The sequence below is a fragment of the Stegodyphus dumicola genome, chromosome 12 (assembly GCF_044657685.1).
Source record: "Stegodyphus dumicola isolate Sdum_Otavi_A_Nest chromosome 12, ASM4465768v1".
In the NCBI taxonomy this organism is placed as follows: domain Eukaryota; kingdom Metazoa; phylum Arthropoda; class Arachnida; order Araneae; family Eresidae; genus Stegodyphus; species Stegodyphus dumicola.
This window is the reverse complement of record NC_140779.1, coordinates 101,979,900-102,000,675: the sequence shown is the minus strand read 5'-3', so window position 1 is coordinate 102,000,675 and position 20,776 is coordinate 101,979,900. Positions and strand designations below refer to the sequence as shown.

Below are 20,776 nucleotides of genomic sequence, written 5' to 3'. Positions count from 1 at the left end.
TTATTAGTTAGCTTAAGTGCAGTTTTGCACTTGTTGATATATAAAAGGACCTTAATTTTACTACTTCAAGAAAGAAAATTAAGTTATTTTATCAATAATATAGAGTTATTGGGATTTTTGATGCAGGAGACGGGAAAAAGTGAGCAAAGTCATCGCCGGGACTTGAACCTGACCTCTCGAATGTGTGCCGAGTGTGCTGACCATTACACCCGGAAGACATGCTGGAATGAGGAAGAAAACTCCTTAAATCTTCCCTTTTACAGGGCTACTGGTGATTAGGGTACCCATTTGCCAGATCTTGGTGGTAAAGAATCATCATCCACCACCTTTTTTAATCCAGGCACCATTGTAGAGTCATTAATATTTTTGAATCTTGCTTAAAAAAATATGAAAAATAAGCAGTGCCCTTGCCGGGACTCAATCCAGAACCTCTCAAACATGTGCCGAGTGTACTGACCGTTACACTACGAAGGCATGCTGGAAGGAGGGAGAAAACACCTTATATTAAGAGAAGCAAGACTGCATCTTCTCTGTTACCATTTACAGGAACTTTTAAGTCTGAACTCAGGTTATTGAAATGTGGATTGCTAAAACAGTATCAACTCAAATATGATCTGAAATTCATTTCAGTGTAGGAAAGAATTAAACTGTTTTCTAAAACAGCATTTACCCCCCAAAATTGCACTATGTATCATAAAATATAATGGAATAATATTCAGATATGGTAGTTAGTTACTGCTGTTTAAAAACAAATGTAATAAACTTCTTTTATCATTGTTTGGTTAGAAGTTTTAAAAACAATTTAAATATTATGATTTAAATATCTTATTTTTGTTAATTTGTATTAAAAATAATAACTTTTAAAACAGTTTTACAACAGGATTTAAGGATAAGGATACTTATTTTTCATGATGTAAATAACATAAGTATTTATAATGAAAAATAAAAAAATATCAGAATTCATTTTTATGGTATTTTCATTTGGTTGGCAACATGCTTCTGTTATTATATTGAATGTTAGGCAATCAGGAATATTATTTATTATTCAAAAACAAATTAATGTAAATATAAGATATATTATTCATAAAATACAATTATGAAATGAGTATAAAATGTTTTTAATATAATCATTAACAACTTATATTTTCCACTTGACATAATATGGGCTTTAAAACATAGAATTAAATTTTTTATTAATTGCATAGAGCAAAAGTCCAGTTAGTAAAACTTTCACTGTGCTTTTATACATTAAATACTAAAATTTCCACCTATTTATGTATAAAATTCACTAAGATAAGAACAATTAATTTCTGTAGTTAACTAATTCTATTAGCCCAATAAAGTTTCAACCATCACTAAAATGGGGTACTTTTGTTTTGCATTGCTACTTAAATTAAAGAGAAGTTCTGAGACTAACTTAAAAAATACAATAATAGAATCATATATCAAATGTTTGAATAAATATAATAAATTGATAAATGAAATAAGAAACTTAGACATAAATTAAATTCTCAGTACATTTAACAATGCAATTAGACTTCACATTTCCTGAAAATGTATGAATAGCATTTAATTTCTGTATATTCCAAATTTATTTTCTATTATATCAATACTAGTCACAGCTCATTTTTCAATTTATTTAATTATGGTTTAAAATGTCTCTAATAATTGGATATGTGTTGGCAAACTTTTATTATTTCTTCAGAAATTTTGCACTGTATGTGGACTTTTTGTGTTTAATTTGTGAAAGCAGAGTGAATATTTTACTAATTGGACTTTGGTTCTTTGGGAACCATATAAAAGTTGCATTTTGTACTATCAAAGCAAATGCATTTTACCCCTATTGCTGAATCTATTCTCATAAAATTCTGTATCTTATTTTGAGAAACTTTGTAACCAGAAGTAAATGTCTAAGATAATTGTTTAGTATAATTGTATTGTAATATAAACAATATTAGTTTATATTCCAATTCAAATCTGTGCTAAGAAAAAGGCTTAGGAAGTTGGATGCAAAAACAAAAAGTATTCTTATTTGAATAAAAATTATTTAATAGCAGAAATGAAAGTAGCAAATCAAAACTTTCTTCTTTTCTTTTTAATAAAACTGATCTGTTAATCAAGAATAGTATTCTTCATAAGGATCTGTTACATATGTTGTGCATTTGACAAATACCTAGCTATTAACTTTTACTTAGTAGAAGATGAATGAAGATTTTTATGTAAGTATAAGTTACTTGTATTTTACTACACAACTTATTAATATCATGATTATCATGTTTCTCTTGTACATAATACTCATTTTCATCGATCGTGCATTGTGAGGCCGATCTGGCATATGATGGCGAATATGGTGTCTCTTTCTCTGCCACAGAAGTTGATTGCATGATTGGCGCCTTAAATTCGAATAAGTCTCTGGGTTCCGATAAGATTACTAATGACATGATTAGAAATTTTCATATCGGTTGCCCCTCTGCCTTGCATGCCTTGTTTAATATGTGTCTCAAGCTTGCCATTTTTCCACGATGCTGAAGGAGTACGAGGGTTATTCTTATTTCTAAAACTGCTGAGATTTCGAACATGTATATTGATAACAATTGTTGTATTAGTTTACTTTCATGTGTAGGCAAGTGTCTTTAGAAACTATGTTTAAATAGACTTAACTATTGTCTCAGTTGTTCTGGTCTTTTGAGTAAAGATGAGTTACTCCTCAAAGGTCTGTTGATGATGCTTTGCTTGGATTATGTAATATTCTTGCTCAAAGGAAGTGTAGGAATTACGTCAGCTTTTGTATTTTCTTGGATATTAAAGGTGCATTCGATAATGCGGTGGCCTGGTGTTCTTCATTTGCTTAGGTGTCTCAAAGTTCCTAAGAATGTATTTTATTTAACGAAGAGTTTCTTGCAGTTTCGTTCAGCTGAAATTACTTTGGGTATTATGACAACCAGGGCTGTGGAGTTGGTAGGGAAAATGAACCGACTCCGACTCTGACTCCTGGAATTTTAATGACTCCAACTCCAACTTGACTCCGACTCCCTCATATATATGGCATTAGTTAATTTTAAGAAACAGTATAGCTTTGGCAAGATTTTCTTTGTTGGAGGGCCACATATCGGATGTGATAAACTTCAGAGCTGAGACAAGTCTTTCCACACTGACTTGAGTAGGAGAAAGAGCTGTTACTGTTAGGGCTACTTCTTTTAACTTTTCAGGATAGAGTTTTATAAGTTCTAAAAGAGGTGTCTTGTAAGTGCAATCATATTTCTTTATTTCTTCAAAGGCCGTGTAGAAATCTTGTTTGTATTTTTTCATTTTTATATCTAAAGGCTCTTGTTTTTTATTTTCATTCGCTTTGCCTTAGTCTTTTCAATATCATCCAAAAATATTTCTCCAAATCTAATTCATAAATGGAAAAGGATGATAGAGACTCAATTGCAATGTTTGCAGTTTGACTGTTTTGATTCGAATTCTCCAATTGTTCTGAGAATAATTTCACTCTTAATGAAAGTTCATAGATGACTTTCTTTGCCTTTTTAATTTGTTCATCATCCAAGAAAATTTGGTGTTTTGGATCTACATATATTGAACCCAGCAAGATCTTGTTGTCTAGCAAACTAGTTTCTATTTTCTTCATTGAAGAAATGATTCCTTCTGCAATAAACCCTCCATTTTAGAAAGAACAAACATCCCATTCCCGCCTCCTGTCAATTCTTCAGATCACAGCTTTTTTGTGGCTATATACGGTATAGAAAGAAGTTTCCAATTCTGCAAGATCATTCCACAGTCTTTCTGTTAATGAAACATTAGGGTTATACACATCTCCTAAAAAAGTTAATTCTAAAGAGCTCTTTATCATCAAATATGCACTTCCTTATCTCATTGCTTCATCAATAATTGCTCCTTTTCCTGCTCGCTTCCTAAGAATGGCATCAATTTTAGGAGTTGTTGCTACTATTGCTGTTTATCTAAATTTATCAGTGAGATTTGTAACTAAATGAAGTAACTAAATGAATTAATGTAATCACTAATGGCAAATATCACATCCATCTTCCTCCCTTATATTTATTTGTTACTAGGTCAATAAAATAGAAAATAACTATTTATTAATGTATACAGTTCATAAATAAAAATAATAACTCAGCCTGTCATTAATTTTTTTCAATTCATTTTAATTTCATTTCAAAATCAAACTGGCCAATGAAAACTGGAGTCTGAGTCAACATATTTTTATCGACTCCAACTCTGACTTCTTTTACCCCAAAATCTGCCCGACTCTGATTCCACAGCCCTAATGACAACAGAATTTGATTTGGAGAAAGGATGTCCTCATATTGGTCCTTATATTGGATTCTGTTTCTGGTCCTTTTATTTAGAATCTTATTATGAATGATTTGCTTTGTAATTTGAGAAAATTCCAGAATAGTCAACAAATCACTTTTTCAGATGATTTACTTGTTATTGTACAGTATCAGAAAATTAATGATGCCAGTGCTCATTCTCAGAATATTTTAAACTATATTTTTGAATACTCAAAGCACTACAAGCTTGAATTTAACTTTTCAAAGTCGAAAATTATGATAATACACAAAAAATTCAGTGTCATCTTATAAGATTGATTTAACTCTTGGGAATGATCCTATTGAAAAAGTGCTGTGGATTAAATATTTAGGAATTATTGCAGAGAATAAATTATAGTGGAAGCAACATATTTTTTATATTTCCAATAAGAGTGAAAAATTTCTTCTATGTTTTCTGCAAATTTCAAAGAACACTTATGGAGGTTAAAAGTGATGTTCTGAAACTGATTTATAATCAGGCTATTGTACCACTCATTTCCTATGCTTTAAGAGCTTAGGGGAATTCCTTAAGGAAGAAAATAAGCTGTAAACTTCTTAGAAGGGTTCAAAGAAGATTTCTCCTCTGCATTATTCGTTGGTTGCAGGTTTGTTAGTTATGAGGCTGCATTTGTTATTTCTGGTCTTCTTCCTACTGATTTAATAATCTTGAATGAACCAGATGTTAGACTTTCTAATGACAACCCTTGCAATCCCTTGAATGGAATATTTTCTTTTTCAAATTTACCTCAACTTTCAGACACAAACCACATAACAGTTGTCACTTATGATAATACAGTATAAAGTCCATAATCCGGATGTCCATTATCCGGAATTATCTATAATCCGGACCTCAAAGCCACAAACTTACGCATGCTCGTAATGCGTTTACGCATCCTTATTTAATGCGCGCGTCCGCTGCGCATGCGCGTAAAGCGTTTACCCATGCACCCTTCCGAAAGAAAGTGACAGAGAAGTTATTGAAAACGAAAAATTTTCGATTGACAAGTTAGTCGGTATTCTCGACACAGCAGTTACAGGACTTGAACAGTGGAACTTTGTAAATGAACAAGAAATTATGTCTGTTTATAGAATTAAAGAGAAAGTATTAGCACAAAAAACAAAGCAACTTAAACAACTTACGTTGAAAGAAATGTTTAATAAAGTAAACAAATAAATATTAAGCTTTTTTTTTTGTAAATTTTAATACCCTTTAGATCATAATTGTTCTTTATTTCATAATTTTAATTGTATAATTTCTGCATACCATCTTACCAGATTTAAATTGATGATCTATAATCCGGAAAAACTCCTAATCCGGAATCGCCGAAGTCCCGACGAGTCCAGATTATGGACTTTGTACTGTAATATTTTCCAAGAATATAGAATTATTTGTTTCACAGATGGTAAGTAGTGAGTTAAATGGAAAGGTTGGCCTTGCATTTGTTCTTCATGAAGATGAGAGGGATAATGTAGCTGTTCAATATAGGATACCAGATGTATGTTCTGTTTTTCAAGTCCAGTTTCTGAGCTTAAATCTTGCTGTTAAATGGATACAAAACTCTTGTCATCAGAATAAGACGTTTAAATATCTTATTTACACAGTTTCACTCTTTCCTACGTGATACACTATTGACTGAAAGATTGGCGGTGGAAATTTACTCTGTTTTACATGTGATTAGGCATACTGAAGATATTTGTTTTGCATACGTTTGTTTGAGGCCACAGTGGTATTCTCAATAATGAGAGGGCTGAGCATTTGGCTAAGCAGGCGACTTATGTTGATATTGATTTAATGTTGTTTGCTTCCAACCGAACTACTCTGATATGCACCCTCAAGTCGCCAAATTTCTCGCCAAAACTCCATGCTGCCATATTACTATCTAAATTTTTTGTCTACATTTCGAACTTTAAGCCTAAAATGTCTCCAAAAACGCGGTTTTCGCACATGCAAAAACTGCGTTTTGAACACACAATTTAAGCTAAAAATCCGAAACAAAAACAAAAAAATTTAGATAGCAAAAACGTAAAGTTTCTAACCAAAAATATTTGACAGGAATCCATGTACACAGCGATATGTTTTAACTTAAAAACCTATGAATGGAACATTTTAGGCAACGAAAGAATCTAAGAACTACGCACACCTCGCTTTAATAAATTAACATAACAACAATAAATTTCAAAGAATACCATGTACACAGCATCCTGTTTAAACTTAAAAAAAATCTGCAAATTGCACAATTTAGGCAATGAACGAATCTACGAATTACGCACACCTCGCTTTATTGAATTAACACAGCAACAATAAATTTCAAAGTATACCATGTACACAGCATTCTGTTTCAACTTTAAAAAAATATCTACGAATTGCACAATCAACAAAACGCACTAATCAACAAAATAAACTAAAATAAATTTCAAATAACTAAAAAAAAACAACAATAATGACAGAAATTCATACTAAAAAAACAATGAACATAACATTCTACAAAATAAAAACAAGAATAAAATAAAATGCACTTACCATGAATTAATGCTTTTTTGAACAACAGAAATACTAATTTCATACCGCCTTTAACATGCCGCCACATAATCACTATCATATTTATATGACAGGCAGACACACTATCCAGAAAATTTCCCTATTTCTATCATGCACAGCCACTAAAAATAATCTCCCAGACCCTCTTTCCACACCTCCAAATACCCACACTGCCCCTCAACAGGATGGCCACAATGACATTTCCTTTTGACGAACTTCAATTCAACAACTTGCACCATTTTACCTTCTGAGACACAGACGCGAACCAACGAGCTCCAGCAAAAGATTTTTCAACGTCAACAGGGTTGCCCTACAACACGCAATCGCGCCAAAAACCAGCGCAGAACACATATCGCCACATTTGGTGAAATTAGGGCGTATATCAGAGTTGTACCCTCCCAAGTTTTATTGAAAGCACGTGGCATGGGAGAAAACTGTGGTCGACTGGAATGCTAAATACCTTATTTCTTCGAAGGCTGAGTGGAGAAAGAGATTTTTCCCAATTGTTTTTCAACAACTCAAGTGTAGGCATTTTCGACCAGATTATAAACTTATAAAGATTATAAATTTTGACCGGTTGTGGAATTTACTTCATTTTAATATTTTTACTAGTGGACTGTGTGCTTGCGGCGATACTGTGCCAGAAGTGCATTTAAAGTGATTTTGGGGCAGCTAATCTATTTAGTAGCCTTCTGTTTTTTATGATCTTGTTAGAAGCTCAGAAGCTCATATTATTTTATGTATCATGTATCGTATTATTTTATGTATTGTCTATGTATGATCACATTATGTATTATTGGTGTATCATTTTTCCTTTGTATCAGTACTATTTATAAGTATTATTTCATTCTTATATTTTATTATTATCAAGTTGTTTAATTTTCTTTTATAGGAGTATTAATGTAGTTTAACTATTGATGGTATATTTTACTATTTTTATTATAATAATAATATTTGTATTTTATATTTTATCTTTCCTTTCTCTAGACCTAGATATTATGTTTTTACTGTTGAATTGTATCTCCTTGTATTATGAGTTATTTACTTACATCTGTAAGCCTCGTAGAATACTTTGTGAAATACAAGGAGTTTTGTACTGTTTTCTTAATTAAAAAAAGACATATCTTTATAGTCCCCCCTTTTTTTAAAGTAAAGAAGGTTGCAAGTGCAGTTTTTTATTTATTTATTTTTTTACAAAAATATATTTATTGCTGTGTTCTATGGGAATTATGTAGGCAGTTTTTTATATCCAGGTGTAAATTATGTGATTTAGTGTTTTTGAAATGTATTTAAATAAACCTGACTTGATATCCAGTTGTTTCCGATGTGTATTTTTTATGTATGTAAACCTATATGAAACCATTTTGTGCAACTAGTTGACATATATCACATTCAGAATATGACATATATCATATTCATAGTTGGACATATATCACATTCCAATATATTTTGAATTTTAAAAATTTTAAAGCTTTGGAAGATTTAATTTTTTGGGGGGAGATTAATTAAAAGAATAATTCTTCTAGGTTATTGAAAAATGTGCTGTGACTGGAATTGATGTAATAGAAAATGAATTTGGAACAAAGAAAATAAATGCTATTCATACAACTTCAGGAACTGTGAAGTCTAACTGTGTTGTCAACTGTACTGGTAATTTGATTTATCTGCTTGTTTCATTTATCAATATATTATATTTATTTAAAGATTTGGTGTAGGAATTCATTGCTATAGACATGATGACATTGATAGGGAAAATAAAAGTTAAATAATATTTTATTATAATAAATTCAATAAAGGTCAAGAATAATGCTTTATGTAAACTATATTTATTATATACATATTATATATTTATGTTACTTTAAACAGTGTTGGGACTCTTTTAGTCTAATATTTTATTTAATATAAATAAAAATAATCTGTTTAATGGGCTAAAATACTATACAAACTTATATTTTACAACTTTTTTTGCATTGGTATTGAAATTGCAAACTACTGAAAATATTTAAGTCAGGATTTAAAATCTTTTAAATTCTTACTCGTTTATGATTAACTTATTCAGTCTTTAATACAGTGGTACCTCGACATACGAGTTTAATTCGTTCCATAACCTTGCTCATATGTCAAACTGCTCGTATCTCAAAGCAGTTTTCCCCGTTGTAATTAATTGAAATGTCATTAATCTGTTCCAGCTCCCAAAACACCACCTCAGTTGTTTTTGTTAAATGATTTTGAATAAGAAAAATGTATTTACAAGAAGAAACATTTATTTATAAATAACAAATACATATTCTATAAAAACATACATAGTTAAAAGAAAAAGTGAAGTGCTTACGGAAACGTTTAATTTTCGTCACGCTTTGCTCATTTTCACATGCAGATCATTTAAAAAAACTGTCCAAAGGAGGTTTGTTTCTTCCTCCCTTTCAGGATATTGCGGAAATGAGTTAGGCAAGTTTCGTTGAACAACTCCGATGCACGATCAGTTGCAACGTTTTTGGGGTGATTTTTATCCATGAACCCTACATCTTTCTCCCACATTCCCAAGATCTCCTTTATATCTGTTGTAGGGATAACCTCCTCTATCTCTGGCTCCTCTTCAAAACTAATTTTTCGTTGAACCACCGTATGCTGCTGCGAATGTAGATCATGTAACGCCTTGGTTGTTAGCTCCCGAGACTGTTCCTCGACGAGTTCATTCACATCTCTCTCATCCACCTCCAGACCCATGGATTTTCCCAGAGAAACAATCTCCTCTGCCACTGACACTTTGGGGTCTATTTCCAAAACGAGGGAAACAAGCACACAGACTTTGGTCTAGTCTGAGGTGGGAGAAAGTGTTAGACGCTGCACACAACACCAACAAGCACGCGCATGTTGAGGTCGTGTGCAGAGGTGTAGTGTGTGATTCCTCGTATCTCAAATCTTGCTCTGATCTCAAAGCAAAATATCATTCACTCGGTGGCTCGTATCTCAAAACACTCGTATATTAGGGTACTCGTATATCAATGTACCACTGTATTAACCAGTTTTATTGTTAAGCAATTTAATATTCTAAAAAACTTATTTGATTAAAGGTGAATGTTAAATTTACTTACATTTTATGACAGAAAAGTTTCTGTATATTTTGTGAAAATTTGATACGTTCTGGATGTTTGACTTACTTTTCAAATATTTTTATAAAACTTATATTTCATTGTCCAAGAAGTATTGTAACTATGACCCCAAAATAAATAATGCTATGAAATCAGTAATATTAGAAAATTTGAATTACAATAATTTGAACTTCAGATTTATTTATATTTTATAATAATAAATAGAAGAGAAACACTGCAGACTAGTTTTAAAATGAGTTAATATTCAACTTAAGATTTAATGGTAGCTTTATATTAAAAAAAGAAAAAAAAACTGAATGCTTTTGTGGAAAATCTGTATCATCAATCCCATGTCTGTGTAAATAAGATGAAAATAAATGAAAGAAGCTACAGTCATCCACCTAGGTCTGAATGCTGCAAAATTTAAACAACTTTTTTCACAACATTTAAATGTAATTCTCTCAAACAAATAAAATCAAAGATGTAATTGCATAGTGTTCGTTTATAATTTTGGTGTTTGTTTTAAAAGAACTTAGTTATACTTGAAATTTCTTGTATGTATTATGTATTTCTTTCTTTTTTCTATTTTATGGAGGTAAATCTGAAGTTCTAATTATTTTGGGCAGAGAAATTTTAATGTGTTTTTCATTAACATTTTATGCATAAATGTGTTTTACTGTAGTTTGTGTATTATTTGATATTAAAATGTGTGAATGTTTAATAATTTCCATTCTGTTTAATTTTCAGGAATTTGGGCTCCATACATTGGACAAATGGCTGGAGTAAAAGTTCCCTTAATTGCTATGAAACATGCATATGTTGTCACAAATCGAATAGAAGGTGTACAAAATATGCCAAATGTTCGAGATCATGATCTCTCTATATATTTACGTTTGCAAGGGGATGCACTTTCAGTTGGTGGTTATGAAACTAATCCTATATTCTGGGAAAATGTATGTATATTTAATGTTTTTGTAAATATGATTTCAAAATTTTGAAATTGATTGCAGATGCTTATTATGAATGTTTCTTTCTAGGTTTAAAACAAAGGTAATTTCTTCTCAAACTATCATATTATTATTCCCTTGCATATTTTCCCCTCCTTTTTTTAAACTAATTTTATTATTTGAAAATTGAGAAGGAAAAATGTGAGTAATCTATTTCTGAAGAACACAGTTACAGTAAGAACATAACAAATGAAAAGCAGTCATGGATAAATTACTGGTAATTATCACAATATTATTTCTTCAAAAGAAATCTAAATTCTGATAAGAATAGATAATAGTATTAATATTATACTATCTGAAGGATATTGAGCCGGTATCTGACGGTCGTTGAATGCCAGGGTTCGTACGGTCCTTAAGAGTCCTTAAAAGTCCTTAGATTTTTTGGAATCGATTTTTGGTCCTTAACCTACTAAAACTGGGCCGAAATTCTCATAATATAGCCTTCAGACTGGCGCGATCTGAAACAGTTTTGTCCCCTCTTTGACATTTTCCTAATGAGAAAAGTCGTTAGTCCCCCTCCATGGATGAAGTAAAATTTACATGTTTGTCGGACGCTTACGTCCCATAGTAGAGGGGTTGCTAGATTTGCAATTTTTTTATGATTATTTTGCTTTCATTTAAATGAAGTTTTAAATAAATAGTGCATAAATAAATATGCAGTACTGGATGCATATCCAGTGCACAATTTATTTACAACAAAATGTATGCAATGTTTATATTTCACTCACTATTTCTAATCAATCTCGTAAATAATTTATGAATTTTTTAACTTTGTTTTCACTCTTCATTTATATTCGCATATTTTCGTATTAGAAATTAGAAAGCGAGAACAAAATTTAACAAAATATAGTAAATACGGACTAGATTTATAAGTCTGCAGGCTGGAATGCGATTTTTAATAACATATTTTCATTAATAAAGTAATGGTAATGACTAATTTAATGAAATAATAATAATAATATTTATTACCATTAGATGATTAGAATGAGATTCAATGCAATTAGATTTTGAGATGAACTTACAGCAATAATAAAGCTTTACATAACAATAACAGAGATTTAAATCTGCTTTTTTCGATAATTTTGTTATTATAATATAAAAATCAAAATCCGAGATACATTGGTTGCATTTAATCATTTAACTTTAACAAATATTACATTGGACTATCAGGCAAAGAAGGTATATCTTTAACGAGAATTTTCTTTGTAAAATTGGCTTTTGTTTATGTTAGCAGAGAAAAAAAATCCGTGACCTATACATGCAATCATCAAAAGAATTTTGAGAACAGTTTTAAATGTTCCTGAAGAATTAATTATACGTCAATTTCTTTTCATAGGTAGAAATTTCGTCTAAAACCATCGTTGTATCCAAAGGTTGAAGTCTATTTCATTTTCAACGAATATTCTATTTGCACATAATATATTTTCTAATTTATTTTAGAAAAAGTAATCTTTCACGTTTTCAAAAGAATAAGGACATACTGGGTGTTGACACAATGTAGTAAATCTGTTTTTCATATTTCTTCCAGTAATGAAAATGATTACCCTGGAATATTTTCAAAGCAAAATTAAGAAAACTATTTATGCCAAATTTTGCATAAAGTATCTTTTCATGTATTTTTTTATTTAAAGTGTGGAATTTTCTCTTTGAAAATATCAAAAATCATGAACGGAGCAAAATTAATTCATGAGAAATAACTTTGAAATGCAATAATTCCATCCTAATATGAAATAGTGGAGAAAAGTGCAATACAGTTTATTTATTCACAAATAATCCCCCTCATATGCATAATTTATGTACTGTCGATTGAGAAATGTAGGTTAGTAAATTAAACTGGTTATTTCAATACTTTTCCTTTATCAATATTTTTACGGGCTCTTCAGTAGAGCGGTAAAGGTGGCTGAACACCTGTAGCTCATTTGGGTTTGAATCCCAGCTAAATAGTTGGATTCACGGTTTTTGTGTAACATAAATGCAAGCCAGCTTCTCTTAGAAAGTCCTCCACGAAGGCATAACTCCCCTTATACAGGTAATTGTTGTGTGCTTTGATGTAATTCAGTAAGTGAACAAAATTAATCCAATCAAACCCGAAGAACAGGTTGATTACATGTGGAGTTTTCCACCAGGAACGTAAATGCGAGCAATTTTCTCTTAAAAAGGTTTACACGAAAGCATCCATCCCCTTAAGCAGATAGCATTCACGTGCATTTCCGTAATCCAGTCCTAATTTTCATACATTTAATAGTAAGTTGACATACATCTTATTACAGACAAAATAACAATCTTTTTTAAAAATATTTTTTTATTAACTTGTTTGAATTCCCTTTATCTCTTGAGGAGTACGAGAATTTCAGCAAATAAAACTGGCCGAAATTTTATACAATGTAACTGATGTTTTGATTCAATTTAGAAGTAACGTGAGCTTTACTGATATTTAAATACTTTTTGGCAGATCTCATCCTAAAAGAGGGTCTAAAGATAAATTGATTTTATTTAATTTACAATCAATGAAAATCATTGAAAGCAATCACTGAATGAATGAAAATCACAAAAACTATTATGCATACAATTGTCTCTTATTTATCTCCTGATAAATCAGACAAAATTGTCTACATAATAGAAGCACTTTGAAAGAGTTAACAGTTCTTAAGGGTTTTATGCACTCCACAAAAAAATGTCAAAATAAAATCTTATTATTCATAAGTATGAAAAGGAAGTAAACAATAAAAGCGGTTTTACCTATTTTCTAGAAGGGCATTAAATCTAAAATATTAATCTATTCTTATTTGTTATGATTAAAAAACATTAAATATGGTAAGCTTAAAGAGCGTGCAAAATCACTGACGTTTTAATCATAGCAAAAGTGAGTACTAAAATAATTAGCATTAAAATTATGAGACAGATTGAGAAAGAGATAGCCTCTATTTGATTTTCAAGTATATTGGCGTGAGACGAAACCTGCGGTTTTTGCCAAAATGTAGCCAAACTGATAAGAAGAGCATATAATGCATAGCCAGCGACTACTCTGAGCAGCGACAATGGACCAACCAGAGATCTACAGATAGGCGATTCTCTAAAATGGGGAGGGCATGGATGATACGACAGTTGTACCAATGCCAGCGTCTGAGAAAGTCATTCTCCTGGTACAACTGCTGTACCAGCTGTCTTCAGAAAGTTAAAAGTCCGTAATTTTGACCAAACTCAGCAGAAGGTCCTTAATTTTAATCATTTGAAATTTCTGTCTGTTTTTACAACTGCCATTTTGAGTGTGAATTAGCATTTTGGAAGAATATTTTTGGAGATTCAATGACATATATGGTTATCTTTTGATTAGGTTCATGGATTGTAATTTGTTTCTATTTCTAATATAAATGATAGGATACTCCAGTTTCTGAGCAAGAAGTGAAACATAAGCATTTCGAAATTCATTTTTTCTAATAAAGAGACTACTTTTCGCTTTTGGGGATGTGAATTCTGTTATTAAACTGTTCTTAATGGTCCTTAAAAGTACTTAATTTCCGTGTGCAGAAATGTGTATGAACCCTGGAGCCAGACACCTCATGCAGTTTCTCATTTACCTTGTAAAGCCTCAGGGGCACCCTCAGATGAATGAGTCTTAATCACAGTTTCCTAAGAGAGACATTGAAGGAACGAAGAACAAGGGAGAAATCAAAATACTCTGATTTCAAAAGGTCCACTACATCAGCAGTAGATAAGACTGTATTTAGATGGAATGTAAATAACAGAAGTAAGGTGAAATCACATGTTTGGAAAGTATTTGCGAGAACACCTGCCATGTCCGATTAGTTTAAAGAAGAATCTGTGCAAAATACGTTTCAGATAATAAATGTTTTACCAATAATCTAGCTCTCAGAGAAAAGTGTACAATAGAGGAAGGGGAAAATTATGCAAATATTTAAAAAATTTTCAGAACCTAGCGCTAAAATATTACAGAGCATATGCGTGGAAATACAATACTTCTCATCAGTTAAAATTAATGTTACTACTTCGCAATTGACCTCTTGATTTTAGTACACATTGTGGTACATCTGCCAGGGTATTTTCTGATTATTACTTTCCATGTAAATTAAAAGCAGATTACTCGGTACAGGATTTTAATAAAGAAATTGTATAATTATTCGGCTAGGCTATAAATATATATCATGTTATCTAGTTTATTATGAAATGTTTATAGTTACTTATGTAGTGTTCTATATAGAAATGAAATTAGTATATTCTACGAGTACTGTAGATCCGAATGAAAAGTACATAGCAATGCTTTTAGTATATGATGTGAGCATAGGTGCTAGGAATCTTGCCGCCTGATTGCGATATTCGCAGGTTCTAAATTCTGCTGCTCGGTGCTTCCATAAATTCTAAAAGTTTTGCTGCACCTAAATTCTGCTGCCCAGTTCAGTCCCTAAATTCTAAAAATTTTGCCATCCTAAATTTTGCTGCTGGATCTTCACTTAATGCTAAAATTTATTCTGCCCTTAAATTCTGCCCTTCGGTGGCAGTAGCATCGACTTTGGTGGCGGCCCTGGATCTGAGTTCATTTCATTTTAACCTTTTGTTGCCCCATATTTTTCCAATCATTCCCTCGCATTATGCTTGAAGGAATATTTTGAATGTATGCAGCCATGTGGTATATTTTTCTTTATCAATGAGTCAGATATATTCTTCTAATGTATATACTAAAAAGTCTGTTCTCTGTATTGAAGAAGAAGATATTCTTATAATATAGATATTTTATATATTATAAGAAGTCACTTATGACAAGGTGTTTAAAAAAAACAAGTTTGCATGATTAAACATCACTTAACTAGTTTTTAAGGATCTGTGGCACCAAGCCGATATCTGATGGATATCTCATGAATGAATTTTGACTGCAGCTCCCAAGAGGGACAATGGAGGAGGGAAACAAAAGACCTGGATTTTGAAAGATTGAACACATCATCAGTCTACAATGAGCTGGAACATAAACGATAAAAGTATGGTGAAATATGGTGCTTAGAAAGCTCCTTAAGTGTTAGAACACCTGCCACATCTAGGCAGCTGAACAAAGAATCTGCACAAAATACTACATTTCAAATTATAAATGCAAAGGAAACTAAAACAGATAAAATGCTATTTCAAAAATGCAAATACAAAGTGAAGGCTCTAGTTAAAAATAAAACTGATCAAGGGAATACAATTTACAAGTAAATGGATCTTAGAGGGAAAAACTGTATACAATAGAGAAAGGTAAAAATTAAGCTTGTATTTTTAAAATTTCCAAAATCTAGTGCTAAAAAGGTGGGGGGGGGGATGTGCGAGGAAACATGATACTTCTGTAAGTTTTTATATTGATTATAAATATAGCTTACCTCTTTACCTGTATTTTAAATTTTATTCTAAAATGTAATGTATAGGTAGAAAAGAATTTTGCATTTGGGCTCTTTGAACTGGACTGGAATGTGTTTGGCACTCATATAGAAAAATCAATCCACAGACTTCCTGCACTAGAATTCACTGGCATTAAATCAACTGTCTGTGGGCCAGGTAATTGAAATTAAGATTGCTATTTGTGGTGTGCTAAATCAGAATATGTTTTAAGTGCAATAGGGATAGAATGGATATATCTAAGTATAAAAATAATATTTAAAATACTCTTGTCAAAGAGGCTTTTTAAACATTTTATATATTATAAGAGGCTTCTTTTTGTTTGTTTTTATGCAAGAAAATCAGTTATTTCTTTAATTCATAATTTTCTATAAATTAATTTCATTTAACAATGCAATCCAAATTAGATGTTAACATATATTTGTTAAAGACTCCATTGCTTAAATTTTAATTATGTTTTGGTTTCTTCCTCTAAAAATAAAGGAGAAAAAATTCTTCTCCTAAAAATAAGGGGGAATTTTTTTAAGGCAGATTCTGTATTTTAAAATGTCTATATTTATGCTTTAATATCAAAAATAAGTAGAGTATTAATGTATTTATTTTTATATGTGTATGATTTTTTACATTAAGTTACACAACTAAATAATAATGTATAATATTATGCTGTAAATGTACTAATAATAGTAATATATGTAAGATATAAAATATGAAACAAAATTATGAAACTTAATTGGAACCAATTGTCAACAGACCTTTAAAACAAAATTAATTAAACTCATCCCTTCTTCATGAATATGTTTTGCACCATTTTGTGTCACCATACAGCATGTCACTCTTTCCCTGCAATTTCTCTGCATTGTGAAAAACTTCCAGTCACTTCTCAGGTTTAAAACAAAGACTTTCCTGGCTTAAATACTACTGCAGTTTTAACACATTATTTGCTTGCTTTCTCTGTCAAGGAAAGTCACGTCTCTTCCCTAAGCTTCTTTTTCTATCATCTAAAATGTAAACTGCATATTTAGAATTTAGGAGTTCATGTAGCATCCCTAATGCTGTACCCGTTTAAGCAGAACTGTATCATTGAATAATTCTTCCTGTTCAATATAAGTGATGTTTTAATAATCAACAAATGAAAAGTAGTCAAACACGAGTTGTAATTTTTGCTCCAGTCATATCTACACAACAGTTTTTTCTTGGCCATGATTAAAAGGTGACTTAGTTTCATCTGCTCTAATCAGCTCTGCACTAAATGCTATCAATGTAATGACTGCTAACCTGTAAATTATCACACACACGTATAGTATATGTATATATATAATAGATTGGAGAAAGGTTTGTTACATAGATAGAATGTTGATACTTGTAGACAGAAGTAGCTGTAGATTCAAAATGCTTTTATCATTATAAAGCTAATTCTTAAAATGTATAATCTGATTCACATCATTGCGGACACAATATGCATCCCACATTTTTGATAGCTTAGCGCGTCTTCAAGCAATGGGCAATACAAAAAAGTAAAGAAGTGAACAACAACATGTTACTTTGATGCAGGTACATGGGACAGTTCATGATGCATTCAAGAGAAGTGTGGGAGAGATAAAAAAAAGGTTTAGGTTTCAATAAAAATCTTATTCTGTGATTGGATAAGAGGTATCTGCATTGCAACAATTCATAAGATCTTATGATGCAGATTAATTTTGAAATGATGCAGTTTAGATTGATATGTTATAAATAGTTACTATTTTTAAGACAGAAAAGAAAAGTACATAAATTAAAATGAAGAATAAAAGGGACTATTGCCAATTTAAATTAGAATTTTGCTATATATTTTTTATCTCATTGAAATTATGTACTTTTCACAGTTTTAAGAAGACATGAAAAGAGGGTTTTTATAATGATTTTATTACATGTGCCTTAATTTCAGAATAAGTTTCAATTCTAATTTTTTTAAATTAGCAGATCTGTATTGATTGAAATTCACAGCATTTTTTTGTATGCATGTTATTGAATTCAAAAACGGGTTGCTTGTTTAAGCTGTAGATCACACATCTGTATATGTTTTACAGGGTTTTCAGTGTGTGTGTCATAAATTAGTTCTGTTTTAAATTAAACATCTTATATTTCTTTTAAATCTGTTATAAAAAGTGCTCAAACATTATGCTTAAGCACTTTTTTATGGAAATGTGTATTGTAATATTTCATTCAGATCCCATTAGATAGGGAAAAATTTTTTTTAAATTAAAAAAAAAAATAGAGGTCACTGGAGAAGAACATAGACTAACAGGATTATAGAAATATGTTACTCAAAAATTACTAACCATAACAAAATTGTTCAAATGCTAAAAACTGAAGCTTTCTTCTTACCTTAATAGGTTCCAGAAATTGTTCCAGTTATGGCATTTGAAACGTCAAAATTTGATTAAATTTCATTCTAAGTGGAGTTATAATTTCTACATGGCAGATTTATTTCCTATACGGGAAGAGAATTATGTTTGTTCTTATTTGTAATATTTTTAACTTTTCTTTCACAAAATAAGTATATTGGACTGAAACTGCAAGACTGCTTCTTTTGGCATAATTCTGTCAGTGCTGAGTAAGTTTGTATTTACTTAGTTGAAGCATATTTATCCCTTTCCCCTTCTTATTTCACATTATTCCCTGACATTAGCAAATATATCTTTCACATCTTTACCTCATGTTTTTCACATCCTTCCTCATCTGGTTTAACTATGAATTGCTCCAATGTATGTAATAATTTTGAAGTAATATGTTCTTATGATAAAGGTATTTCTTTTCAATGACTTCATTATGCATACATTATTTATTATGCATATATTCATTATGCATACATTATTTATTTCATAAAAAAGTTAAAAAATCCACTCACTCTATTTTGAAGAATAGAGTGATATAATTTTCTTTGTTCTAAAGGTAACATTAGGTCTGTATTACTGTGCACATTTTAAAATTAAAAAATATTTTTTTGACAACATAAATCTTGCAAGATATTTTTCAAATTGTGCTAGACTTTAATAATAAAAGTTTTGAAAAAGTCCACTGCAGTTTGAAAAATCAATTCCTTTTATACTCTTAAATCTGTAATAAAATACTAACTGAATATAAATGTATCTATAAAATAATATTAATGCATCAGTAGAATAATTTGTACATATAATTATTATATAAATTAATTATTTTATAGATGCATTAATTATTATTTTATAAAGCAGTAAATCATTATAAAGTATATGTTCATAAGTTTTTGATATTTCTGCCTTTAATAAAACCAATGCTGGAAATTATGGTTGAATCTAAATGAAGGATGAAATTATTTCCTTTTACTTGTTTTGTATTGTTCTGTGCTTATTTTTCGATATAAATTTGATTATTAGCTGTAAAATTTATGGAATAAATTTCATGTGGTTATTACTGATTGAAAGTTTTTAATGTCCACAGTACTATATACTTTTACTGTAAAATGATTATGTAGTATTTTATTAAAATTGCTTAAAATATTTTTTAGAATCTTTTACTCCTGATCATAAGCCTCTTCTTGGAGAAGATCCTATCGTTCGTGGCTTTTATCATGGATGCGGCTTCAACAGTTTGGGTATGAATGCTGGCGGAGGCTGTGGTCGAGAATTAGCAAAGTGGGTAATCAAGGGAAGACCTGAACTGGATATGTATGGATATGATATTAGGTATTTTTAATTTGAAATTAATTGTTTTGGTAATGCTTAATATTAACTTCAAAGTACTTGGATTGCTTTCTCATGATTGGTCTTATTTCTTAAAGGTTTGTTATAAATTGTATTTTCCAAATTTTTTTGTTAAAGAACTGTAAACGTGACTAAAAAAATATTGAACTAATCTACTTTATAAAGCTTTTAAATTAATTTTATAATATAGTCTATTAAAATTTAGGTTTTATTTCATATTTATAGTTGTTTTTCTATCTTTCTGGTATAATATTTACAATGGTACCTAATTATAACTGTTAGATCCCTTAGTAGTTATACTGGAACATATATATTTTTTTATTTGACACCTTTGGTAAAATATAGAACCCCATGCATGAATTGAGATGTTGTGGATTATCTCATCTGTCTGACAGTAACATCAGAACAAGTCTACTTTGACAATATTGGAAGTTGAGAAATTTATTAAATATTGCCCTTTGTTTCCAGCTTTTCTTTCATGACACCGATGATTTATGATTGAGTTGAGGTTAGTAAGTTTCCTGACCATTCAAGGATATGTTTTTGATAATTTGGGAAACATCTCCAAAATTCTTGGAGCTGTGGTATGACGCAAGATTTTAATGTAAATGCCATTTCCATCAGACTGTAATTTTGTATTCTATTCTCTGTAATTTTCGTAGACATACATACATACATATACACACATACATATATATATATA

At 30.5% G+C, this 20,776-nt stretch overlaps 1 protein-coding gene across 1 annotated transcript in view; it reads left to right on the top strand.

The window, feature by feature from the left end:
* The window catches only part of Sardh (Sarcosine dehydrogenase), a 172,905-nt gene that overhangs the window by 19,409 nt on the left and 132,720 nt on the right, over window positions 1–20,776 (top strand). Inside the window, exons 6-9 of the mRNA XM_085806741.1 lie at window positions 8,400–8,523; window positions 10,713–10,918; window positions 16,384–16,513; window positions 19,878–20,055. Coding sequence (XP_085662867.1) covers window positions 8,400–8,523; window positions 10,713–10,918; window positions 16,384–16,513; window positions 19,878–20,055 — 638 coding nt within the window. The remainder of the gene's footprint in view (window positions 1–8,399; window positions 8,524–10,712; window positions 10,919–16,383; window positions 16,514–19,877; window positions 20,056–20,776) is intronic.